The sequence below is a fragment of the Eleutherodactylus coqui genome, chromosome 5, assembly GCF_035609145.1.
Source record: "Eleutherodactylus coqui strain aEleCoq1 chromosome 5, aEleCoq1.hap1, whole genome shotgun sequence".
NCBI classification, from domain to species: domain Eukaryota; kingdom Metazoa; phylum Chordata; class Amphibia; order Anura; family Eleutherodactylidae; genus Eleutherodactylus; species Eleutherodactylus coqui.
Window position 1 is genome coordinate 67,493,295 of NC_089841.1, and position 23,518 is coordinate 67,516,812.

Here is a 23,518-nt window from a genome sequence, read left to right on the forward strand (position 1 = left end):
ATCCATCAGCACCCCTCACGTCCAGCTGGCAGCTTAGATGTACTGTCCATCTTGGCAGCATTATCTAAACAAGTGACAGCAGTAATGGAAGCAAGCTCCAATTGCTGTGGAAAAAGAAATTCCTCATTTTTCCAATGGGACACACGTGGCGAACATAGGACACATACAAACCAGCACTAAAGACTGCATTCTTTACACTTCCTACTTGGGCTGTATTTATACAGGTGAGAAACGGGTGCAAGTTCCATCTGCTGCGATATGGACTGACCTCGCAAAACTAAATGGGTTTATATACATGAGCAACTTTTTGTCGGTCTGAGAAAGGACGTGCTGGGACGTTTCTATTTTTAGAAGATTCTTGTTCAAGAATCGCCCATTTCATGTGTGCATGAAAAAAAAAATTGCATTGAACGTACTTGCTGTGCAAATTGCATGCAAGTAGTGACCTATGTACAATGATGTATTTAAGGCAAAAATGCATTGCAACCACAGTAAAACTGCTGGCTTACAAGTGCGATGTCTGCCTGATTTTCTCAGACTGATTTCATCCCTGGCTGTATTTACGCCAGCGAGAAACGTGTTCACAGCGATGTTTGGAACTTAGCTGGTTCTTTACTCAGGCATCTTCTATGGGTTTATATACATGGGTGATTTTCCACTCGGACCAGAAGTCAGACAGAAAAATTGCAGTATGTGCTATTTTTGGCTGATTCTTCAAATTGCAGGTTTATGAGCACAATATCCACCATCTTGAATAGAATATGGTGAAGGATATCAAGCATCTCCTTTACAGTATTAAGAACCCTTTATTCTTTAATTTACTTTTATTGTCCCTTTTCCTCCAGTCATTGTCCTGGTTGTCGTAAAAAAAAAACCCATGCCGTTTAAGAGTTTGCTTTATTGCAGGATTAACCAGACTGCACATGGATGCAGCTCATTATTACAATTCCTCTGCCGTTCTAGGATATCCTATAATATAGGAGCGGCTGGTGATAAAGGTTCCTGCATTACCGTTATGTTGTCGAGCAGCAGAGACAATCGTCCGGCTTCTGTGGATTTCTTTCCTGGAGGGAGGACGACAGAGCCGACAATTCTGCAGGTTTGCGATCTAGGAACCGTTCCAGCTGAGCTCTCAGGCTCTCTATGTGTTTACACTTGAGGGCCAGGAGCTCATCAAGCTTTTTCACGTATTCTTGAAAATCCTGTAGACAAGATAGAGACGGAGGGTATTCATCAGAAGAATTTACTTTTCTGGCAATAGGTTTCTCCAGTTTAACCCTTTCCAACCCACTGTCTGACATCTTCCAACATTCTAATTGAAGCCTGTACAGCTTTCATGTAGTAAGACGTCCAGCAGGGTATTCTTACTGTATATTACTGGCTGCTCTTGTCGGGGAAGGGGCCTCTCTGGCATGTCACATACTGCTGTACTGGCTCTAGCCAGCAGATGGTGCCATTGTAAAGTGGCAGAAAGAGAAAGCAACCTAGGAAACCCTGAATCCAAAATTGGATTGCAAAGCTTTAAAAAAGGGAACAAAGTTATCAAATGTCACACATCTTGAAAAATTTGTTGCATTTTACATATCTGGAGATATGGGTCAGGACTGGTATCGTTTATGCTTAAAGAGAGCAGTGAGGAAACTTATAAGACCATGCATTCTCCTCTAGGGGGGGGGGGGAAATGGGAAGATGGAAGGCAGCAGCATTCCTACAAGTCAATGGTAGACTTTTACAAGCACAGTGGTGCCTTGACATATGCGTTTAATCCATACCGAGACAGAGATCATAAGTGTCAAAGCACTTTTCCCCGTTGAAATGCATTGAAACGCATTTCAATGGGAAAACTAACCAAATAGAACAAAAACCCACAACACTCCCCTATTGCCAGCAGTGCCTGATCTGCGCCGCTCCCTCCTCCACACCAACACAGAGCATTGCTTTCTGGATGCGAGGCTTGAATGCCCTGTCTCCAACAAGTTAAGCTCCGATTGGTTTTTTGACTTGCAAGTAGGCTCTCTCCTGAATTTTTGCTCTGAAAGCAATGCTCTGTGTGGAGGAGTGTGCAACAGCGCCGCAGACAATCGCGAGGACGAAATGCCGGCGACCAGTAAGTAGAGATTCCTCTTTCTCTCCCCCCAATCCCTGAGCCTCAGCTTGCGAGTTTTTTGACTTGCCAGCAGGCTCGTATCCTAAGTTTTTGCTTGTAAATCAGAGCAAAAATTCAGGAGAGAGCCTGCTTGCAAGTCAAAAAACTCGCAAGCTGAGGCACTCGCATCCCGAGGTACCACTGTCCTGGGGATTTAAGCCAAAGCCAGAATCCATGGACAGACAGCTGTTTTTTCCCTAGGATATTACTAATCACAATTGCAATAGTCCCTTTATTATTTTACCAGACTCAGGCTTTATTCCCACAAGCGTATATCGGCGGCAGTTTTCACGGCCGGCTGATCTACGCTACGATCTGAGGATTAAAAACTTGTGAACGGGCGCACAAATCTAACGTGTGCCCATTGAGACGCATATATGCCGAAGCGACCATCTCGTTGCCCGTTCCCTCTCCGGATCACTTCCTCTCTCCTCCCCTCTGGCTGTATGCAGTGGCAGGAGACAGGGCTGGAGCGAAGCCCCATCCTGCCTCCCATTGCTGGCTGACAGAGTGGAGCTAAGCTTCCGCCCCTTGTCCGCAACCAGCAATGGGAGGCAAAAAAAAGGGCGCCATGCGAAAGAGGCCTCAGTGGTGCCATTTTCTGTAACATAGTATGTAAGGCCGAATGAAGACATTGTCCATCTAGTCCAGCCTGTCTATCCTACTGTGTTGATCCAGAGGAAGGCAAAAAAAAAACCCCCCAAGGCCAGAAGCCAATTAGCCCTTTTGGGGGAAAAATTCCTTCCCGACTCCCTAATGGCAATCAGACTGTTCCCTGGATCAACCCCTAATAGTTCCTACCTGCCTATATACCAGGATTGACACTTAACCTAATATATATATATCCTGTAATATCCTTCTCCAGAAAGACATCAAGTCCCCTTTTAAACTCCTCTATGGATTTTGCCATCACCACTTCCTCCGGAAGAGAGTTCCACAGTCTAACTGCTCTTACAGTAAAGAACCCCTTTCTGTGTTGGTGATGAAACCTACTTTCCTCTAATCGTAGCGGATGTCCTCTTGTTACCGTCGTGGTCCTGGGTGTAAACAGATCGTGGGAGAGATCCATGTGTTGTCCCCTCATGTACTTATACATGGTTATTTGGTCGCCTCTTAACCTTTTTTCTAGAGTAAATAGTCCCAATTTGGATAGCCTCTCTGGATATTCCAGTCCCGTCATTCCATGTATTAGTTTAGTTGCCCTTCTTTGAACCCCCTCAAGCACGGAGACATCTTTCCTGAGCACCGGTGTCCAGAATTGTACGCAGTATTCCATGTGAGGCCTGACAAGTGCCTTATATAATGGAAGGATAATGTTCTCGTCCTTCGCCCCTATACCTCTTTTAATGCACCCCAAGACTTTATTTGCCTTTGCAGCAGCTGACTGGCATTGGTTACTCCAGTTTAGTCTATTATCCACTAATACCCCTAGATCCTTTTCCATATCACTTTTCCCCAGCGGTACCCCATTAAGTGAATATTGGTGACATCCGTTTCTCCTGCCCATGTGCATAGTCTTACATTTTTCAACATTGAACTTCATTTGCCATTTTTCTGCCCAAGCCCCCAGCTTATCTAGGTCCGTTTGTAGCCGCACATTGTCCTCCGTTGCATTAATTACGGTATATTGTATAATTTTGTGTCATCTGCAAATATTGATATTTTGCTGTGCAGCCCCTCTATCAGGTCATTGATAAATATGTTGAACAGAGTGGGGCCTAATACTGAACCCTGTGGCACCCCGCTAGCGACTGTGGTCCAATCAGAGTACGAACCGTTTATTACAACCCTCTGCTTTCTATCTCTGAGCCAGTTCCTTACCCAGATACACACGTTTTCGCCCAGTCCGAGCTGCCTCATTTTGTATATTAGCCTATTATGTGGCACGGTGTCAAAGGCTTTAGAGAAGTCCAGATATACAAGATCAATAGACTCTCCCTGGTCCAGCTTAGAGCTTACTTCATCATAGAAACTGATCAGATTTGTCTGACATGAGCGACCCTTCATGAATCCATGCTGGTGAGGAGTTATTCCCTTAATTTCCTTGAGGTGCTCATCGATGGCGTCTCTCAGAATCCCCTCGAAAATAGTATAACTAATATTCAGGTGGCTGTTTCACCTGCCCTACAGCTGCGGCTCGCCATGCCCCCTGTAGCCATTCCCTTCAGACGAGCCATGACAAGCCCTTTAACCCCTTCCCACTCCAGGGCATAAGTTTATGTCCTGGCAGCGGGGTACTTCCCGCAACAGTGCGTAAACTTACATCCTGGGGATCGCGCGAGATCATAAGTGAGCTCGCGGGAGTCGGCTGTCATTCATAGCCAGCCAGCCTCCCGCTGCATGCGCCCCTCACCGTTAATTCCTTCCCTGCCACGAACTATTGAGATCTCTGTATGGGAAAGGTTCACAGAGGGAGCATGGTCCCTCTGTGAAGTTGCTGGGCTCTCGCAATATAATCGCAGACAGCCCGGCTGGTTGTCATGCCAACAGGACACCAGATACCGGTGTCCTGTATTGCCATTGCCTATGATCGCAGTAATAAGCGATAAGGCATTGCAAGACAGTAGCCCTGCAATGCCTTATCACAGCGATCATCAGTGCTGTGCTATAAGTCCCCCAGAGGGGCACATAGTGTAAAAGCAAAGATAAGAAAAATATACAAAAAAGAAAAAATGTAAAAAAAAAAACAAACTTTGTGCTCTCATATTAGCATAAAAAAGTAAAATTAAAATCCCACATATTTGGTATTGTCGTGTCTGTAACGGCGCGTACAATAAGTTGCACATGCTTTTGATTCTGCACGAAAAAAAGTGTTTAAAAAAGCTAAAAAACAGAGGCAAAATGCTAATTTTTAGCGGTTTGCCTCCCTAAAAAATGCAATAAGTGATCAAAAAAGCGTATGTACACCAAAATGGTACCAATAAAAACTACAGCTCGCCTCGCAAAAAATAAGCCCTCACATAGCTCCGTCCATTGAAAAATAAAAAAAAGTTACATGACTTTGAATGCAGCGATTTAGAAAAAGAAAATTACAAAAAAAGGGTTTTTATTGCAGAAAAGTGGAAAAACCTAAAAAAAAGTTAGACTTTTGGTATCGTAACCGTGCCGACGCGCAGAAAAAATGGATTGTGTCATTTATGCTGCATGATTAACGCTGTTAAAAAAAAACAAAAAAAAAAACCTATGGCAGAATTGATGCGTTCTCTCCCTGCGATCATCAAAAAAAAAAAAAAAAAATATAATAATAATAAAAGTTTTACAATACAGTCTATGTACCCAAAAATTGCACCATTAAAAACTACAACTCACCACACAAAAAACAAGCCGTTATACGGCCGCGTCAACGGAAAAGTAAAGAAGTTATGACTTTTGCAAAATGGAGATAAAAATCCGCCAAAAATCGTTGCGTCCTTAAGCTCAAAATAGGCCATGTCCTTAAGCAGTAAATAAAAGCTTTGCTGTAATACCAGACACGACTTATGAACAAGAGTAGCGCCGTTTCTGGAAAAATCCAAAGACGCACCTGTGTTCTAAGCAGGGTTTAGCCGCTAGGAACGCCAGGATCTTAAATTATACCTTTTAATTAAATTCCAAGCACTTAAAAAAATAAATAAATAAATTAACTCGTTCAGGACCTGAAATTTTGTTTCGGTTTTTGCTTTTCACATTGTGATCATCAACTATAAATGGCATCTACGTCAGATAAAAATAAGGTATTTTATCGCAAAGGGGATTTTCTTTGAAACAAAAAAAAATCTAAGTGGTTATCATCGTTCTAGATTAATGCAGCAGTGGAAGTGCGATTGTCATTGCAAGCCTGTGGACGTCCTCCTCTAAAATTGTAACCCCTTTCCACTACAGCTTTTTCATTGTCATTTTCAGAAAAATATTTTTTTCTTCACATCATATAATATATTAGAAAATTTCCAAGTAGTCTGAAATAGTAAAAAAAAAAAAAAAAGTGCAATTGCATTTTTTTTTCTTGCAGGCCCTTCACAGGAATAGGCCCTTTAAAATAATTTATTTAAAATGTTTAAAAAGAGGGCTATAGATTAGACTAACCGTACGAAGGTAACCCTATAGGCGTATAGAAGAAATAAACAGAGGAGCAACTCAAAGATCAAAAACCCAATGGGTCTGAATCGGAGTTTGTTAATGCCCCTTACCTCTCATCCACCAAGGGAAATCCCACGTATAAAACAGACACCGATAACAGCTGTTGGGTTTGGTGGGATGCCTCTATAATATTTTAGAGTACAAAAAAAAAAAAAAAAAAGCTAATGTTTTAGTGAGGCCCAGTCGAAGCGTGAAAACCCCAGAGACAAGTAGAATAATGGGTGTAGGCTGGCTCAGAATGGGCAGCTACACCACAATAGACTGATTTAGGATATGCACTGGTCCAGTATCTAAGATTTAGAGAAGAGGATTGCTCCAACAGATATTTTGGTACTTATTGGAAGGGATGCACAGTCCACTATTCCGCATCAGTTGGGACTATGATAGTCGCTGTCTGATTAGAATAGTAGTCAATCTCACAATATTGTAGAGGGAAATTCTTATGAAAACTGAATAGGATTTTAGTTATGATTAAAGTTGATTTGGATTCTAGTTCAGACTCTGTTTTCTTCTACTGGTTCTTCTAATACTGCTTCAGATCCAAATTCTGCTTAAGATCTAATACTGGTTCTATTCAAATTCCAATTCGGTTCTATTAAATGGTTCGACACGTTTCCTTGGAAATAAACCAATTCATCAGGAACCCAATACTGAAATGACTGTCAGGTTACATTCCAAATTAAATTTCCCCCCAAAACAGGAGAAATTGCAGTAAGACCCAAATAGTCTATAGCTAGTAAAGACCCCTTAGCTGCGTATTACTAGTCAAGACTTGGGAAAAACAATGTCCACATAAAATCACAGATCCTAAGTGACTTGGGTACAAACTAAATGGAACTAAAGTCCAAAGATAGTGGTAGAAAAGTCCAAAATCGGACCAGACAATCCCCTAACCACACAACAAAATAATAAACAGGAACTCCATCAGCCTTGATGGTGGACTGACGGATGAAATGGTATGTGTTTAGGTCTGCCTTACCCATATCTAGCTCAGCTGAAGGGAACCGCTCAATAGAGCCTTGATCACATCATCCAATCTGGTGCAGCCACACATATGTTAACCATCAAGAGGAGTGGCAACCATATGGGAAGATCATACCTCTGATGATGAAAAAAACCCGGGTGATCATAGCAACCCAGATGCTTGTGCCCACATCACAGGTATAGGGTAGAATCTATTGGACACGTCCAGCTTGAGTCTCTACTCTCTAGAGGTACGTCCGATGACCTAAAAAGCAACATAGGGAGAGGAGATCTGACACATTACAGTGATGACGTCAGATGCATCCACGTTCCGCGTCTTGCACTTGGAAAAAAAACAAGGGGCATCACCAGGGGTGGAGATCTCAAGCGCTTCAGCGCAATGACATCAGACACAGCTACATGATATATTCTGTGCTCAGAAACCCTAGGATATGTTAAGGGGAGAGGGATGGGCTTTTTGTTAAAATACAATTGAACCCCTCTGCTGCAGTATATTATGGCAGGCTTTCTATCCACTAATATGGACATGAGCCTATGGCTTAATGAAGCCAATAGTGTTCTCTGAAAAGGATTTTCATCCCCAGTCTCTGTTCGTCTCTGTGTAATATTAAAAAAAAAGGCTTTAAACAACTCGCCGCAATATATCGTGCATACATAAGCTCATGGTGGGAGGTACAAGGCCTACAAAAATACCTGGAACACCAGATTGTTCCTCGAGTCTTTTTGTGCGTGCCTACGCTTCTATTGGCAACAGTGCATTCCCTGTGGTGTGTTCACATGTCCATACTTTGCAGGTGCGTATCTGAAAACAATGCTCTGTCGGCACCCCTGCATTCTTTTTCAGGCAAGGGCTTTACATATAAGCCCTTCTCTGAAAAAAAACATTTTAGTGTAAAAAAAAAAAAAAAAAAATACTTACCTCTCCGCCTCTGCCGTGACCCCCGCGGGCATGAAGAACACATCTGCCGCATGCGGAGTTGCAGCAGAGGAATTCTTCAATTCTCAACCGCAGCTGTCACACATGACAGCTGCGGTAGAGAATCCTGCTGCTGGCATCCTCGTCATTGGATTTCAGGGAAGGGCTTTAAACATAAGCCCTTTCCTGAAAATCCAAGAAAAGTACTGTAGGAAAAGAAGGAAAAAAAAAAAAAACATACTTCCCTTCAGCTGCCGGGGCTCAGCCGCGACTTCTGGCGCTGTCTCCGGCTCAGTAGTTCTCAGCTATAAGCAGCCAGGAATTTTAAATCCCCACATGCTGATAGCTGAGATCTACAGACCCGGGGACAGCGGCAAAAGTCACCGCTGAGCCCCGGCAGCCATCAATGGCTTTTTAGGGAAGGGCTTCATAAGCCCTTCCCTGAAAAGCCTGTTAAAATAGTGTCCAAAAAATAAATAAATAAATAAAAAATGCTCACCTGCCAGGGCTCAGCCGCAGCTTCTGCAGCTGTCCTCGGCTCTGGAGTTCTGAGCTATCAGCAGCCGGGGGTTTAAAATCCCCGCCTGCTGATAGCTCTAACTGTGATTGGCTGAAGCACTTTTTTTTTTTGGACACTATTTTCTTCATGCCCGAGAGGGTCACGGCAGCGGCGGAGAGGTAACCGTTTTTTTTTCACTAAAATGTTTCTTTTTCAGGGAAAGGCTTATATGTAAAGCCCTTCCCTGAAAAAGAATGCAGGGGGGCCGGCAGCAGCCGCGGTTCGATTGACAACAAGCACGCAGCTGTGTTCACGCGTGTTTTTGCTCGTACCTAGGTGCGCACGTATGTACGCACCTAAGTACGCACAAAAACACGCTCGTGTGAACCCACCCTTAGATGGTTATTACTAGTCAAGACCTGGGAAAAACAATGTCCAGATGAAAGGACTTCTAAACGCAAAGTAGGTCGCAGAGCCTAAGCAACTTGGGTACAAACTAAATGGAACTAAAGTCCAAAATCAGGCCAGAGCCAATCCTCTAACCACACAACAAAATAATAAAACAGGAACTCCATCAGCCTTGATGGTGGACTGACAGATGAAATGCTATCCGTTTTAGTCTGTCTTGTCTATATATAGCCCAGATAAAGGGAACCTCCCAATAGAGCTTTGATCACATCATTCAAACTGGTGCAGCAATGGAATTAGAAAAATCAGGTAAAGGAAAGTCTTTCATTTTGACCATCAAGTATAACAGAATGAATCCTATATATCCAGGCAGCTTCTTCCCAGAGCAACTTCTTATCAACGTTGCCTCGTCTCTCATAAGTACGGATAACTTCAATATGTTGTATCACCACCATGGTACTGCCGCATATGTATGGCAAACTGTGTGTCCAACTCGGATATTGGAATCCTCATAAATTGCTGGGAGGTCTTGTCCAGGTAATTTAGGGAGTAAGAACAGCACGCCATATAAATGTTTGAGGGGCGGCAATTGATCATTCCCTGTTCTGCCATGTTTGTTTTTATAGATGGAATCTCAAAAAGGTGGGACTTGGAAAGATACCAACCAATTTGGAATTGAACAACCCCATACGATTAGGAGAATGTAATGTCAGTTGGCGTTTAATTATTCTACCTCCGATATTCCTGCCATGGCAAAATGTAATAGCCAAACATTTAGGTACCAACTCTATCGGGATCTTTCTGAAGTATAGCCCAGTCCTTTTTTAAAGATTGTACGGACCCGAGCTGCTCCACTGTCAAACGTACCAATTATCCCAAATGTCTCCTTCGGCTCCAGTGTGCGCGGTACTAGGAGATCAGTCATTTATTCTGATGCAAAATTATATGCTTGATCCACTGCCTCAGAGGGGTAGTCTCTTCTCAAAAATCTGTTTCGCTTTTTAGAGCACTCTAAGGAAGTCGGATTCACTCGAGCAGTTTCTTCTAACAGGAAGAAACTGCCCCTTAGGCATGTCCTTTCTAAGGGAGTATGGATTGTTATTTTCCCAAGGCAGCAAGTTGTGGTAGATGTGGGTTTACGGTACAACGTAGATGACAAATTACGCTCATTGCCTTTTTGGATATTCTTGATTAAATAAAAAAACAAAAACAAAAAAACCCCAAAAACTATGAATGTCTCCTCTATTTCAGGTGTTACTCTCAAAAGCAGTGAGGCCCATTTAGACAACGATTATCGCTCAAAAGCCATCTTTTGAGTGATAATTGTTGTAACTGTGCACTCATTGTGCACTTTTCGGTTATTGCTGACTTTAAAGAAGCTTAAAGTCAGCGATTAGCCTTATAAGTGCCGCATGCTGAGTTCTTCGTGGGATACCGCTCTGAGTTATCAGAGGAATACCACTGACAGCTCAGAGAACAAAGCAGCTGTTTGCAGATAGATAACAGTGCTCCTGCTGTTATCTGCATAGGGCAGGAGCCTTCATTTACATGCTAATAAACTCTTTGCATAAAGCAAAGGTTTGCTAATTAACTACCAAAGTGATTGCTTAAAACTGTCACTCAAACTACCATTTGAGCAAATTTCCAGTGATCATCTTTCAGTGTAAATGGGCCTTCAGTGTTTAAATGCTTAACAAATTCGTGAAAGGAAAATGCAGTGTCTGCCCATAGTATCAATACATCGTCTATTTAGTGCAGCCATAAAATAATTTTATCAGTCCACAAGAACGAGTTCTCAGAGAAAACAAATTTTTCCTCCTACCAGCCCAGGTACAGATTTGCGTATGAGGGAGCACAAGAGCTCCCCATAGCTGTACCCCTGAACTGGTGGAAGAAATGCCCATTATATAAAAAATAGTCATGGGTGAGGAAAAAATTCTAGACGTTCTTGTACAATATAAAACTAAAGTAAATTATCTGTTACCCTTGGAAAAAAGGGATACATCTTAAAAGAAATGCTAGCCCTTATATGACAAGATATGGGGGAAATGGTCGAGTACACCTGGAGTGGCAAACCGAAGACTAACGGGTGACTACTAGATTATAGCGTTGCCCCAGCCTTCAGCCTGCGCTGAAGCGATGGGTTGTAGATAAATGTGCTTGCTAAATTTTTACAGGCTGACTCACCATGTTCTCTGGAAGAAGGGGGTCACACCACAAGATATCAAGGGAAAAAAGACTCTTTACTTCTAAGGACATGTGTTAATCTAACGAATGGTCGCCTACCATGATATATGTGAGGTTTCATGCTGACATAACTATTAGGAATACAGGAGGGATAGAAAGGTAAATTTGTGTTTAGAAAGAAAAAAAAAAAGTCTACAAATTGATTAGGTTGATGAAACTCAACCTCTCTGTCAAAAAAAACCCCCAAAAACAAAAAAACAAGAACTGCCCACAGTCCCCCTTGGTGTTGGATTGAGCTGTATAAGGCCTCAATATCCAGACTGGCTAAGATGACGTGTGACTCTATACAGATTCCCTCCAGATGTCGGAGGACAATTGTTGTATCCCTAGTATACGACATAAGAGATGTCACAAATGGACATAAGATTTTGTCAATATAGACCCTTGCATTTTGAGAGACCAATTCCAGATACTATTGCGCTACCCTTGAGTGGATTAGTCCCCTTATGGATTTTTGGGAGGCTATAGAAGGTAGCAATCTGAGGATGTGTAGAAAACATAAATTGGTATTCATTTGTGCTAATACATCCCATATCTTTTGTTCTTGATAGAATCTCTTTAACAGTCCTAAGAAAAAAAAGTTGTATCTGAATCAAGTCTTCTAAAGGTGGACTGATCATCAAGAATGTTCATACAGATTTTTACATATGCCTCATGGTCCATTAGCACTATATTACCTTCTTTGTCAGATGGTTTGAAAACACTTCAGTCAGACCGTGAAATTCTAATCAAAGAGGCAAGTTCCAGAGGAGTAAGATTACACTGTCTGTTCTTAAGGGCAGGGAGTACCATCTTTTTGAAAAGGTCTATATGGGGACACTGGATAGGTTGAGGGTTCTTCACACTCCTTAATTTTAAGTCCGTGAATGGTCCTACCCGATAGGTCTTTGCCCCTCATTATATAGATCCTCCCATAATTTAAGCTCTGGTAAATCGCTGACCTGAAGACCAAAACCAGCTGCTTTTATTCCTGTCGCAAATTGAAAAAAATAAAACTTTCTTGCGCACGGAGGAGGAGATGTCCTCGGTCCACACAAGCCTATCAAAATTAGTAATTAGGACGAAGGACAGTCCCCTCCTCAGAATGCCAATTTTCCCCTCAGACAAGACTCTTAGACAAATTTAGAATGTGCATGTCATCTATATTGTCATTCCTGGTGGTATCTTGGGTAGAGGTGACAGGACAAGGAGTAAACATAGATCTATTTATGTTTTTGACCCCAAAGCCTTCCCCCGTCTGTTCCCTGTGATCTCGGAGGAGGTAATGTGCGATAGGTTGGCCTAAAAAAAATCCACCATCTGAAGTAGATTGTCTTCTCCCTCGATTGTGACCGAAGGAAAAACCCCGGTGTCTATGGGTAGAAGGCAAAGGTCTATCCCTCCTAGAGGCATCAGCATTAGACTGGTCACACTCGGTTTCAGATCTTTATCTAACATCCTTATATGCTTTGTTACATCTGAAATACTGTACATTTTTGGAGAATTGGATGTGCTTCCTCTCGTTAATATATAGCGTATATCTCTCTATCTTTGAGGAAAAAAAAGAAAAATTTTTTACAAGTAAATTCAGAATGTGAGAAGTTTTTTTGTTTTCCCAATAGCCTCAGAGAAAACACGAGAATTACTATCAAAAGGTGGATTTTCCTCCTTCCATAATAACTTCATGAATCGCAAAGAGCCCTCAGTTGCTTCTTTTTCCCACCTCGCCATAAAGTCTGATGCACGGCTCCTGACAGGTGACAAAAAGGGTATGCATAAGACTCGAGGAACAATCTGGTGTTCCAGGTATTTTTGTAGGCCTTGTACCTCCCACCATGAGCTTATGTATGCACGATATATTGCGGCGAGTTGTTTAAAGCCTTTTTTTTTTTTAATACTACACAGAGGCGAACAGAGACTGGGGATGAAAATCCTTTTCAGAGAACACTATTGGCTTCATTAAAGGGGTTGTCCCGGAAAGCAAGTGGGGGTATACACTTCTGTATGGCCATATTAATGCACTTTGTAATGTACATTGTGCATTAAATATGAGCCAAACAGAAGTTATTCACTTACCTGTTCCGTTGCTAGCGTCCTCGTCTCCATGGTGCCGTCTAATTTCAGCGTCTAATCGCCCGATTAGACGCGCTTGCGCAGTCCGGTCTTCTGCTTTTCTCAATGGGGCCGCTCGTGCCGGAGAGCGGCTCCTCGTAGCTCTGCCCCGTCACGTGCCGATTCCAGCCAATCAGGAGGCTGGAATCAGCAATGGACCGCACAGAAGAGCTGCGGTCCACCGAGGGAGAAGATCCCGGCGGCCATCTTCACAAGGTAAGTAAGAAGTCACCGGAGCGCGGGGATTCAGGTAAGCACTGTCTGGTTTTTATTTTTAACCCCTGCATCGGGTTTGTCTCGCGCCGAACGGGGGGGCTATTGAAAAAAAAAAAAAACCGGGACAACCCCTTTAAGCCATAGGCCCATGTCCATATTAGTGGATAGAAAGCCTGGGGTCCAACTGTATTTTAACAAAAAGCCCATCCCTCATAACTCAGCTATGAATTTATCAATGTGTACTCCATAGAAATGGTTCTCATTATTCACATTATGGACCCAAAAAGATGCATAGCTCTTAAGATACAATGAGTCAAAAATGGCAAAAAACTGTTTTATGCAAATTTTTCCCTTTTTCAAAGGCGAAAATCGGAATGTACTCCATTTTTATTTTTCTTTCATTTTTGTTCTATTTGGAAGAGAATTTTTTGCTCTACAAGATCCGATGTTTTTCATTTTGTTCCCAGACCTTCTAGATGGGAAAATATCAATGTCAGTGAAAGTCCTATGCACTCGCGGAGGTCAAATAATAAAATAAGTCTAAGTTTTGCATGGATGTATAATTAGTTTAGAAATCATGAGAAGGTAAATTATTTTTGGAATGAGACAACTTTTTGTGCTCAAGAAACTTATGTGATCAAAAATTGGAAGGCGAGTTCAGGTGAGCCACAAGCTTTGGCCTAAGATGGTCAGAATATCATTGAGTGTTGCATAATGATTGTGGTATATTACAGTGATCACTGGGCTTATTTAGCATCTATCCATATTGGATACTAAGATTATCTAAGGCTAGCATTTGTGTAATAAATAACTCTAGTTTACAAGTGACTGATTGTGCACCAGCAAAGATGAAGTGAAAAACGAGCAGAAAGGAAGCGCAACAAGTCAGCTCCCCCACTACTGCACGAGAGGTGGATGAGTACGGGCGGACACGCCCACGCCGCCGCACACCAGCCATTCCACGTCGCCATAGCTGAGTTGGATTGCATTGATTATGAGTTATTACTGCTTAAAATATGAGTTTTATTTTGCGCGATAGAATTTTTCAGCTACTTTGACATGCAATGGTGGCAGAATGATAAGAGTGGCAGTCTGAGTAGCTTAGCTGGATTCAGCACCAAAAGTTCTCCTACTGTGTGAAGTTTCATTGCTCTAGAGTCATTGGAACTGGCTTGGCAATGGATTGAAATCGACAGTTTTTTCAGGTTGCGCGTTGTAATCACAAGACAACCCCCTAGATAAAGACCTGCAGCTCGTGAACCAAAGCACTTTGAAGCCTAATATGCTGGCTATCTTAGTTTAGGGTCAGGGTCTATCTTTGTGCAAAGTTTCATTGAAATCTGAGATGGTCGACCGGGAGCGTTGGTTGAACTGACACGGAATGACCCTATTGGAGCAATCCTCTGATTCGGAATATGCACCGGTCCAGTATCTAATATTTAGATAAATCTGTTATGGTGTAGATGCCCATTTTGAACCAGCTTACCCCCATTATTCTATCTGTCTCTGGGGGTTTTCCCGCTCCAACTCGGCCTTTCACTAAAACACGAGGGGCTTTGTTTTGTACTCCTCTGATATAATCTAGAGGCATCCCAGCAAACCCAACAGCTGTTATCGGTGTCTGTTTTATACTTGGGATTTCCCTTGGTGGATGAGAGGTAAGGGGCATTAACATATTCCGTCAGACCCATTGGGTTTTTAATCTTTGAGTTGCTCCTCTGGTTTATTTCCTCTATACGCCTATAGGGTTACCTTCATATGGTTTGTCTGTTCTATAGCCCTCTATTTAAAATTTTCAAATAAAATTATTATTTTAAAGGGTTGTCTATTTCTGTGAAGGGCTCATTGGGGACTTGAACTACCAATCGTCTAATCCCATATATAATATAGTACAGTACTTCAGTATTGCAATATATTATATGTTTGCAGCCATTCTACTAAGCCCTGCCACAGGTATGACTAAATGGACAAAAATACATGGCAGCCCTGGGGACCATGACAGCTGAATGGTCACCCACGAACTTATTGCAGGCGAGCCGTTCAGGTGACACAGAGCCCCCTCCTCTATTGGGCCTTTTAAATACTGCTGTCAAAACTTTAGATGCCACTATCCGTTCTAACTACCACGATTAGAGTTATCTCTGATCCCTGGCAGTTCAATCAGAGACAGCCGCCATAAACTGTGTATATCGCAGGCTGGGGTGCCACGTCTGCTCTATACAATGATATCAGCAGTACCTGTATGGCGGATGACAAGGTGTTAAATACAAGGTATCAAAGAGCACACTCACTGAACTGGACGTGTGATTAAGCAGCATTTCCTCCTGCGAGCTCAGAGCCAACATATCATTTATCTGTTTGCAATGTGCTTGAATGATGACCTGTCTGAAAAGAGAAATCCATGAAGGTTAATACAAGGGCTGGAGATGACCAGCGAAGGGCTTTTAACATATTAGGGTACCTAGAAATCCAAATCTTCTGATCTCACCAAGAGTTGGTTAGCTTGGTTTGCACGCTTCTATAGAAGAATGGTGTATCTAATGACTTATTCTATATCCATTCATGGCATCAGTGTTGAATGACTAATAAATTACATCCCTGGCCTCCCGAATTTATCATCATAAGCACCAACTTTACTTACTGAGACTTGTCAAGAGCCTTCACTTGTTGATTTGTGACATTGGATGATTGTAATGAGTTACTTGAGGTTGGCGTTGTTCTTTGACTTCGATCATCTTGGATGGGGGAACATTTTGGTATTTGGTTCTCCTTAGCACCACAGTGGGCAAATATACAGTTCATAAGTTTATTTTTAAGATGCTCCAGTTCTCTGTCTCTTAAGGGCAGCTTGAAGGAGTCTTCAGAGTCCATCAAACTAGAATGAAGAGGACCAATACTGGACGGTGAGGAGTTAGAGACCTTATTGCAGTCACATTCTTTGGTAACCTCAAGTGTATCTTCTGTTTTTTTCTGACCAAACAGCAGCGATTGAGTTGGTATAACATGACTTCTTACATTTGCACCACTGTCCTCGGTATCTGCATCATAATGATGGCTGGTCTGATCCCCACAACTAGGATGAGAAAAATCTAAAAACGAATCGTTAATTCTGGAGGAGGCCTTTTTCCCAGAGGCTGGTGAATGTGCTCTATGGCCAGGTCTAGGAGAGCTGTTTTCTGACAAACCTGATTGCATCCAGAACTGTGGAGAACCAGCTGAACTAGACTTTGATTCATAGCTACTGTCTGGGAACCACTCCTTACCTCTGTGTTGGGAGTTCTCGATGCGTAAGCTCTCATTATACCGAAGCATTTTCTTGACAAGATTTGATAGGTTCTTCTCAACAGACTGATCCTCCATGTGTGCTTCAACACCCAATGCTTTATCTGAAGTTGAACTAATTGATTTATCATCAACTTTAGAGAGTTCATGTACCTCAAAGTTATGTGTAGATTCTAGTGACCAGTTATCCTTTAACAGTGACACAGTGAGCGGAGCCATCATTGCTGACTCACATGAGGTATTTGTGTCTGGACTTCTTCCTTCGAACAACTTGGGTCCTGTTGTTGGAGAGCCATGTAAAGGAACAGTTTGACTACACCTCTCCTGTAATGGATTAAAGTCAGTACTTGACTTGTGAGACACAGGCAATTGTTTTGTCTTTTTCTGGTTTTCTACGTCTTCCTGAGATGCATATGGCTTTTCTGGAGTATTGCTGATATTGGAGGAGTCTCGAGTACTGGTGGGTTCTTCTTTAGAACTCCACAAAGGATGGTGGAGTCCTTGTCCTGATCTCTTTCTGATGTCTAAGCTTGGTGTACTCTGGTGAAGAAAAAAAGAAATTCTTTCTCGAACCAGATCTCCTTTCCTTCCTTTTTTACGGTTGGAAGTAAAGGAAAAGGAGTCTTCGCTAAAGTCACTGTCATCAGGATCTTCTACTGTAGTTCCTTCACATTGTGTTGCAGAGCTCCTAAGATGACCCACTGTGATCTCTTGTGGTTTATACTGGTCCAAAACTTTTTCAAGTGGTTGATAGTGAAGTTTCTGAAGGATGGGAGGGTGCTGAATCTGCTGGTGATAGTATCTCAAGTGTTCTTCTCTTGCTTTCTGCTCTGGAAGATCCCTATAAACACCAGTAGTCTTTCTGCAATTGGGATCATCAGTAGTATCCCACAACCTTGCCTTCATATCTGTAAGCATCCCACTTCTGGAGACTATTTGTTTTTGGACAGGCTGCACAGCTTGTACTCTTTGCAAAGACTGCCGCTTGCAATCATCTTTAGGTTCATTGCCCATGTCTGGCTTAATACTGTGAAGATTCCTGGGGGTTGGGATCTTATCCTTGTTTTCCTGGTTCTTTCTACCAGTCTTTATTGTACCCTTGACAGGAGTAGTAAGAGTCAGCCAGTTTTGGGCTTTGCAGTCTCTACCCCCTATATTTTGCTTTGCGCAGATTTTTGGTGTGGATGACAAGGGGACATTAGATGGGTGAAAAACCGATGGACACAACTTGTGCTTTACGATATTAGGGGAGGCGTTTGAAAGCCCCAGTTTTACTTTCTTCGGAGAGACTTTTTCACCCAAGACAGATGAAGAATTTTGACCTCGTTTCGGAGACACACATGGAGCAGCTCTGCTTCGACCGATGCAGGATGTAGTGCATTTCATTCCTTTTTTCAGTTCCTTTACTCTAGAAAACAAGACATACATTTTTGGTGGTAGTACCTATGCTTTAAGTGTTTTTTTTTTTTGCACAAATTTACAGAAAGTGCAAGTACATAAAAAGTTAGTAATATCTCATTTGTGCAAAGTGACATCATTCGGAACTTCCAGCAGCCACTAATCTCCCTTTTAGCGTTAAGGTCGCAGGTTTCCCATAAATGCACAAGAGACTTTCAGGCAGCCCATCATGGCCCCATATTATTGTGAAACCAACTGCAACCATCACTAGTCTCCAGCAGACCTTTAATTAGTTTTAAAAGACAAAGAAACTAAGAAAACGGAGTTCTTACAGCGAATGCTACATATTGTAATTGACAAAGCTCTCAGCAGGAATCTGGCCCAAACGTCCGGTAGGACAGCCCGATGACATGCTGTGTAAAGCCGTGAGCATTCACTAGATTTATATAGCACTATATCGGTGTATGTACATATGTATATTGCCTAGTAGAGGAGAGTGGCACTCATCTGAAATTGCGACAGTCACACAGGTCTTGTGCAGCTTTAGAGCCAACTTGCTGTTTCACTTGCAAATTCTAGACCTGCTGGAGGCTGGTGAAAACCAACTGGTTTCATGGCAGGTGCTACTAGATGCAGTTCAGATGTCTCTTGTGCATTGAGAGCAAACCTAAGACCAGTGCATGGCATACTAATAGTAGCGTCTCAAGCTGATACCATTTCTTATAAAGAGTCTGAAGCTAACCTATCTCTTTCCAACAGAATATGACTACTCACCTATCTGCATAGCGCAAAGTGTTCAGTGTGTGCTCAGTAGCAATATGACTTGGGGATATATTGGCAATCATGCAGGTCTTTGAGTTTCCAATAAAAGAATCTTTCAGCACCTGTAGGTGAGATAATGAGACCATTGAGGAGTGCTTGTGTTTATCATAAATGCCTCCTAGTGGCTGAACACTCAGGTACGCACTCATTACAGGGCAAACCATCCTATGCAGTCATTTATCTGTAGATGCACCATATGCAGATTACCTATTATAACTGTGATTTTTAAAGGGTTGTTGGAGTCCTACCACGAAGAGGTGATGATCATAAAATGCAAAAGTAAATTCTGCTCCACTGCCACACAACCCCCATGTTCTCTCTATAAGGTGATATGTGGCGTCACATCATGTGACCGGGATGATTTCATCACATGGCAGTAAGTGATAGCCAAAGAGGTATGAGACATGGCATTTTGGATGCAAAAAAAAAAAGTTAACACTTCTAGAAGGGTACATAGACATATGCCGCCACTGCTATGCAAAACCAAATGCTAAGGTCGCTAAGATGTATGCAAACATGTAATGTTTCTATTTTAAATTTGATTACTGCCATTTTTTTAACTACACCTTTAAATTTGAGGCTTTTAGTGTATGTTTTCATCACCCTGTGTGAACCCACCTGCCATAACAATGCATGATACCTATGAACAAGCTAATTAAGGGGGTTGTCCAGTTACTGGACAACATGCCCCCTATGCTAAAATAAAAAGTGGAGCAGTACTTACCTGTTCCCTGCTGCTGCTGTCACCAGAAGGGAGATGACCACTGCAGCATCATGTTCCCAAACTACTGGCATCACGATGCTCAGGATGTGAGCACTGATGGCAGGAGAGCAAGCAGGGACGTTACAGCTGTCACAATAAGTGCGGGAACCACAGGAGGACTGCAGCACTGGATCGCAGTGCCAGGGGACAGGTAAGTACGGCTTCTCATTTTAGCACAGGGGGGCATGTTGTCCAGTAACCGGACAATCTCTTTTAAAAACAGTGTTTTCTATTTTTTTTCTTTTTAACTCCAAAGTGTCAAAGTAGTTAAATACTAGTTTTCCTTATCCTCTTAAGGGGTGACTAGTTCCCCAATCTGCAGGGTTGCCTATCATTCTGTCATCCTATTGTAGTAGTTAGTCCATAGTGACCAAGAAGCCTCATAATTGGGTATTTTGTTGTTCCTAATAGCTAGTATTTTTTCATACTTTCCGTGTTCTTAAAAATAGCCTTTAACGAACAGGAGTAGTCATCTCTCACCTGAAGAAGACAGGTCTCTTACTGTGTAGTGTATGGATGCATCCGTGCAATCTCGCCTTGTGGCAGATGGGCTCACATAATTTGATCACAAGGGGTGCTAAAATAATCTAATCTATATGTATAATCAATAGAGCAATTAAAATGAATAGAATTACTACATTACATCAATTCGATGTCAAAGGTTATGACTTCAGCCTGCAAACAGTGATGGCAGCCAAGATGTGAAAAATGAAGAATTTTAGGTAGGGTAAGGATATGCTCTTCTGGTGAATTTCAGCAAGAATACAGAAACATGAACCATCAGAGAACCTCCAGGAAAGCCTCATTGCAGCTTTTTAATCACACATTTGCTGGAGCCAGGGGACTGTTCCTACCTGGGTCAATTTGCTCTGCCTGAAAGGTGTATGGGCTTGCTCCTGATCCAACGCTCGTATACACTCCTTCAACTGCGAAAGAACAGTAGACGATTATATAGAAGTAATACTGTGAGATATCCCGCAGCAGGCCAATAACCAGCAATACCTCATAGGTTATACAGTGACACCTCTTTAAGGCAAACAACCAAAATTGCATTGAAAAGTGGTTTTCTAGGGGCTCTTCTCAAAGAAGGTGGCCAGTATGCATCATATATGGTGGAACTGATAATCTGTCCCAGGAAATCTCGCCCGGATAACTGTGCGGTCCTCTCACACCCCATCCCGCCTCCACCCATTGCAAATAGTGGCCAGGGGCGGAGAGGAGGCGGGAGCTCAGTGCACTGCTTACTGCTCCCTGCTCTTTCAGCCTCCTCCAGCCTCCTACCCCTGCAGAGAGGGACGCCGTATATCGGCCGGGCGTGAAAACCCAGCCGATATACGGTCGTCTGAATAAGCCCTTAAATAGAGAATATCTCTGTAAAAGGTTTTAGACATCCAAGTAATATTGATCTTGGGGGGTTTTTTTTGCCACATAGGATTGCATGATATAATTTATTAAAAGCATCAAATTGGAGGAAATTTATAAAAATTGTAGTTTTTGAACCGCAGAATGTCAAATGTTTACATACATATTATACTAATCAGGTATCTATTTCATTTATTTATTCTATCTTGAAAGCACGTTTGGAAAATTCTGCATATTTTTGAGCAATTTTGGAGGCTTACTATTTAAACATTAATTTTTAAAATTCTGACAAACATAAATGAAAGTTCAAAACTAAATATTTTTTTCATTTATATACACGGTATTGATTATTAAATTAAATGTATGCAATTACTAATTAATGTCATAAATGTCTTAATATAAGGGTATGTTTTACACATAGCAGAATTGGTGCAGATTTTTCAGCACTCACATGCCAGGAAAGATTTTTCAGCACTGCAACGCAATTAAAGCACTGAAATGCTAGGAAAGTTTGTTACAAAGTAAAAACTTTCCTGGGCAGTGCTGTGATTGGCCGTCACTGATGACATCATCGGGTGTTTTACCTGCTGTGTGGGGCCGCGATTGCCCGCTCACAGAACATAAATTTACATTGCTGCTGCACAGAGCTCAGGCAGCAGTGACATAAATTTGCAGTGTGCGGTCACGAACGGGTTAATAGAGTAAGCATCACCATTCTAGATATCATCTATTAGTCACAGAGAAGTATATGTATATTTAGGGTATAGTCACACAGCAGCAAGCACATGGATTTCTGCAGAAAATCTGCTGTGTGTAATGTAACTAATATATATATATATATACATATATATATATACATATACACACATATATATATATATATATATATATATATATATATATATATATACACACACACACATATACACATATACACATACACACACACACATATATACACATATATACACACACACACACACACGTATGTGTGTATAATTAATATATATATCTATTAGAGATGAGCGAGCGTACTCGGAAAAGCACTACTCGCTCGAGTAATTTGCTTTATCTGAGTATCTCCCCGCTCGTCCCTGAAGATTCGGGTGCCGGCACGGAGCGGGGAGCTGCAGGGGAGAGCGGGGAGGAACGGAGGGGAGATCTTTCTCTCCCTCTCTCCCGCCCGCTCTCCCCTGCGACTCACCTGTCAGCCGCAGCGGCACCTGAATCTTCAGGGACGAGTACAGCGATACTCGGATAAAGCAAATTACTCGAGCGAGTAGTGCTTTTCCGAGTACGCTCGCTTATCTCTAATATCTATATATCTCCTAAGGTGTCTCTATGGAGGACACATGATGTTCAAAATGTTCAGTTTCAGGTAAAAGTATTCCTTGAATGTGGTTTTAGATAGAACAAGTGAAAGGTAACCCCATCTGTAACCATAGCTGAACTCTACATGGTGATGCACACTTACTGCTAGGAGGCTCTGGTTTATTTCCGCTCCTTCCATCTTGGTTTGTTTATCCGATTCCCGAGCATCGGATGCCCTTTCGCTTCCAGCTAAATCAATGAAGGACATTCTGGAGTGGAAACATAAAGAAAAAATACATCAAAGCAGTAAGCATCAGCTAGAAACTAACATTTAATCCATCTACTATACTCCTAGTTCTTGTGGTGGTGTAGTTATTTATTTGGACATGAATGGCACCATTTAAATTTTTTTATCTATATCTATCTATCTATCTATCTATCTATCTTTACAGGGATCAGTCATTTTTCTGAAGCAGAATTCCAAAACCCCTGCTTCCCTCCACAAAGTTATAGAGTTATATGATAACATTCTGGCTACCACCATTAGAGAGAAGCGCCTTTTATTTTTCTTTACTTTTTTTTAACAACCCCTTCCTGTCCTGAAGTCTTCACTGACACAGCCGCAGAGATGTATAATTACGTCCTATGGCTAGCACTGGCTCAGCAGCTGAGCCTGTGGCATCTGCAGGGAGAGCCAGCTGTGACTGACAGCCAGCCTCCCAATCCAACAGCAAGGCTTGGTGTCACTATTAACCCATTACATGCCGTGATCAACATTAATCGTGGCATGGATGAAGTTAACAGAGAGGGCACTTCCTCTTTGTTGACATCAGTTTTCCGCCATTAAATCGTGGAGGACTGATGGGTTGCCAAGGCAACTGGATACCTAAAAGTGGCCTCCAAGTCTGCTATTGCAAGTGCTGGCAAGGCAAACCCATACTTCCGTACTGCAGTGTA

General features: G+C 42.2%; 1 protein-coding gene across 1 annotated transcript in view; it reads right to left on the minus strand.

Moving 5' to 3' along the window:
• Window positions 1-880: 880 nt before the first annotated feature.
• The window catches only part of KIF24 (kinesin family member 24), a 42,309-nt gene continuing 19,671 nt past the window's right edge, over window positions 881-23,518 (minus strand). Inside the window, exons 8-13 of the mRNA XM_066602663.1 lie at window positions 22,725-22,830; window positions 20,743-20,814; window positions 19,078-19,187; window positions 16,265-18,313; window positions 15,915-16,008; window positions 881-1,202 (exon numbers count right to left, since the gene is read on the minus strand). Coding sequence (XP_066458760.1) covers window positions 1,014-1,202; window positions 15,915-16,008; window positions 16,265-18,313; window positions 19,078-19,187; window positions 20,743-20,814; window positions 22,725-22,830 — 2,620 coding nt within the window. The 3' untranslated portion in view covers window positions 881-1,013. The remainder of the gene's footprint in view (window positions 1,203-15,914; window positions 16,009-16,264; window positions 18,314-19,077; window positions 19,188-20,742; window positions 20,815-22,724; window positions 22,831-23,518) is intronic.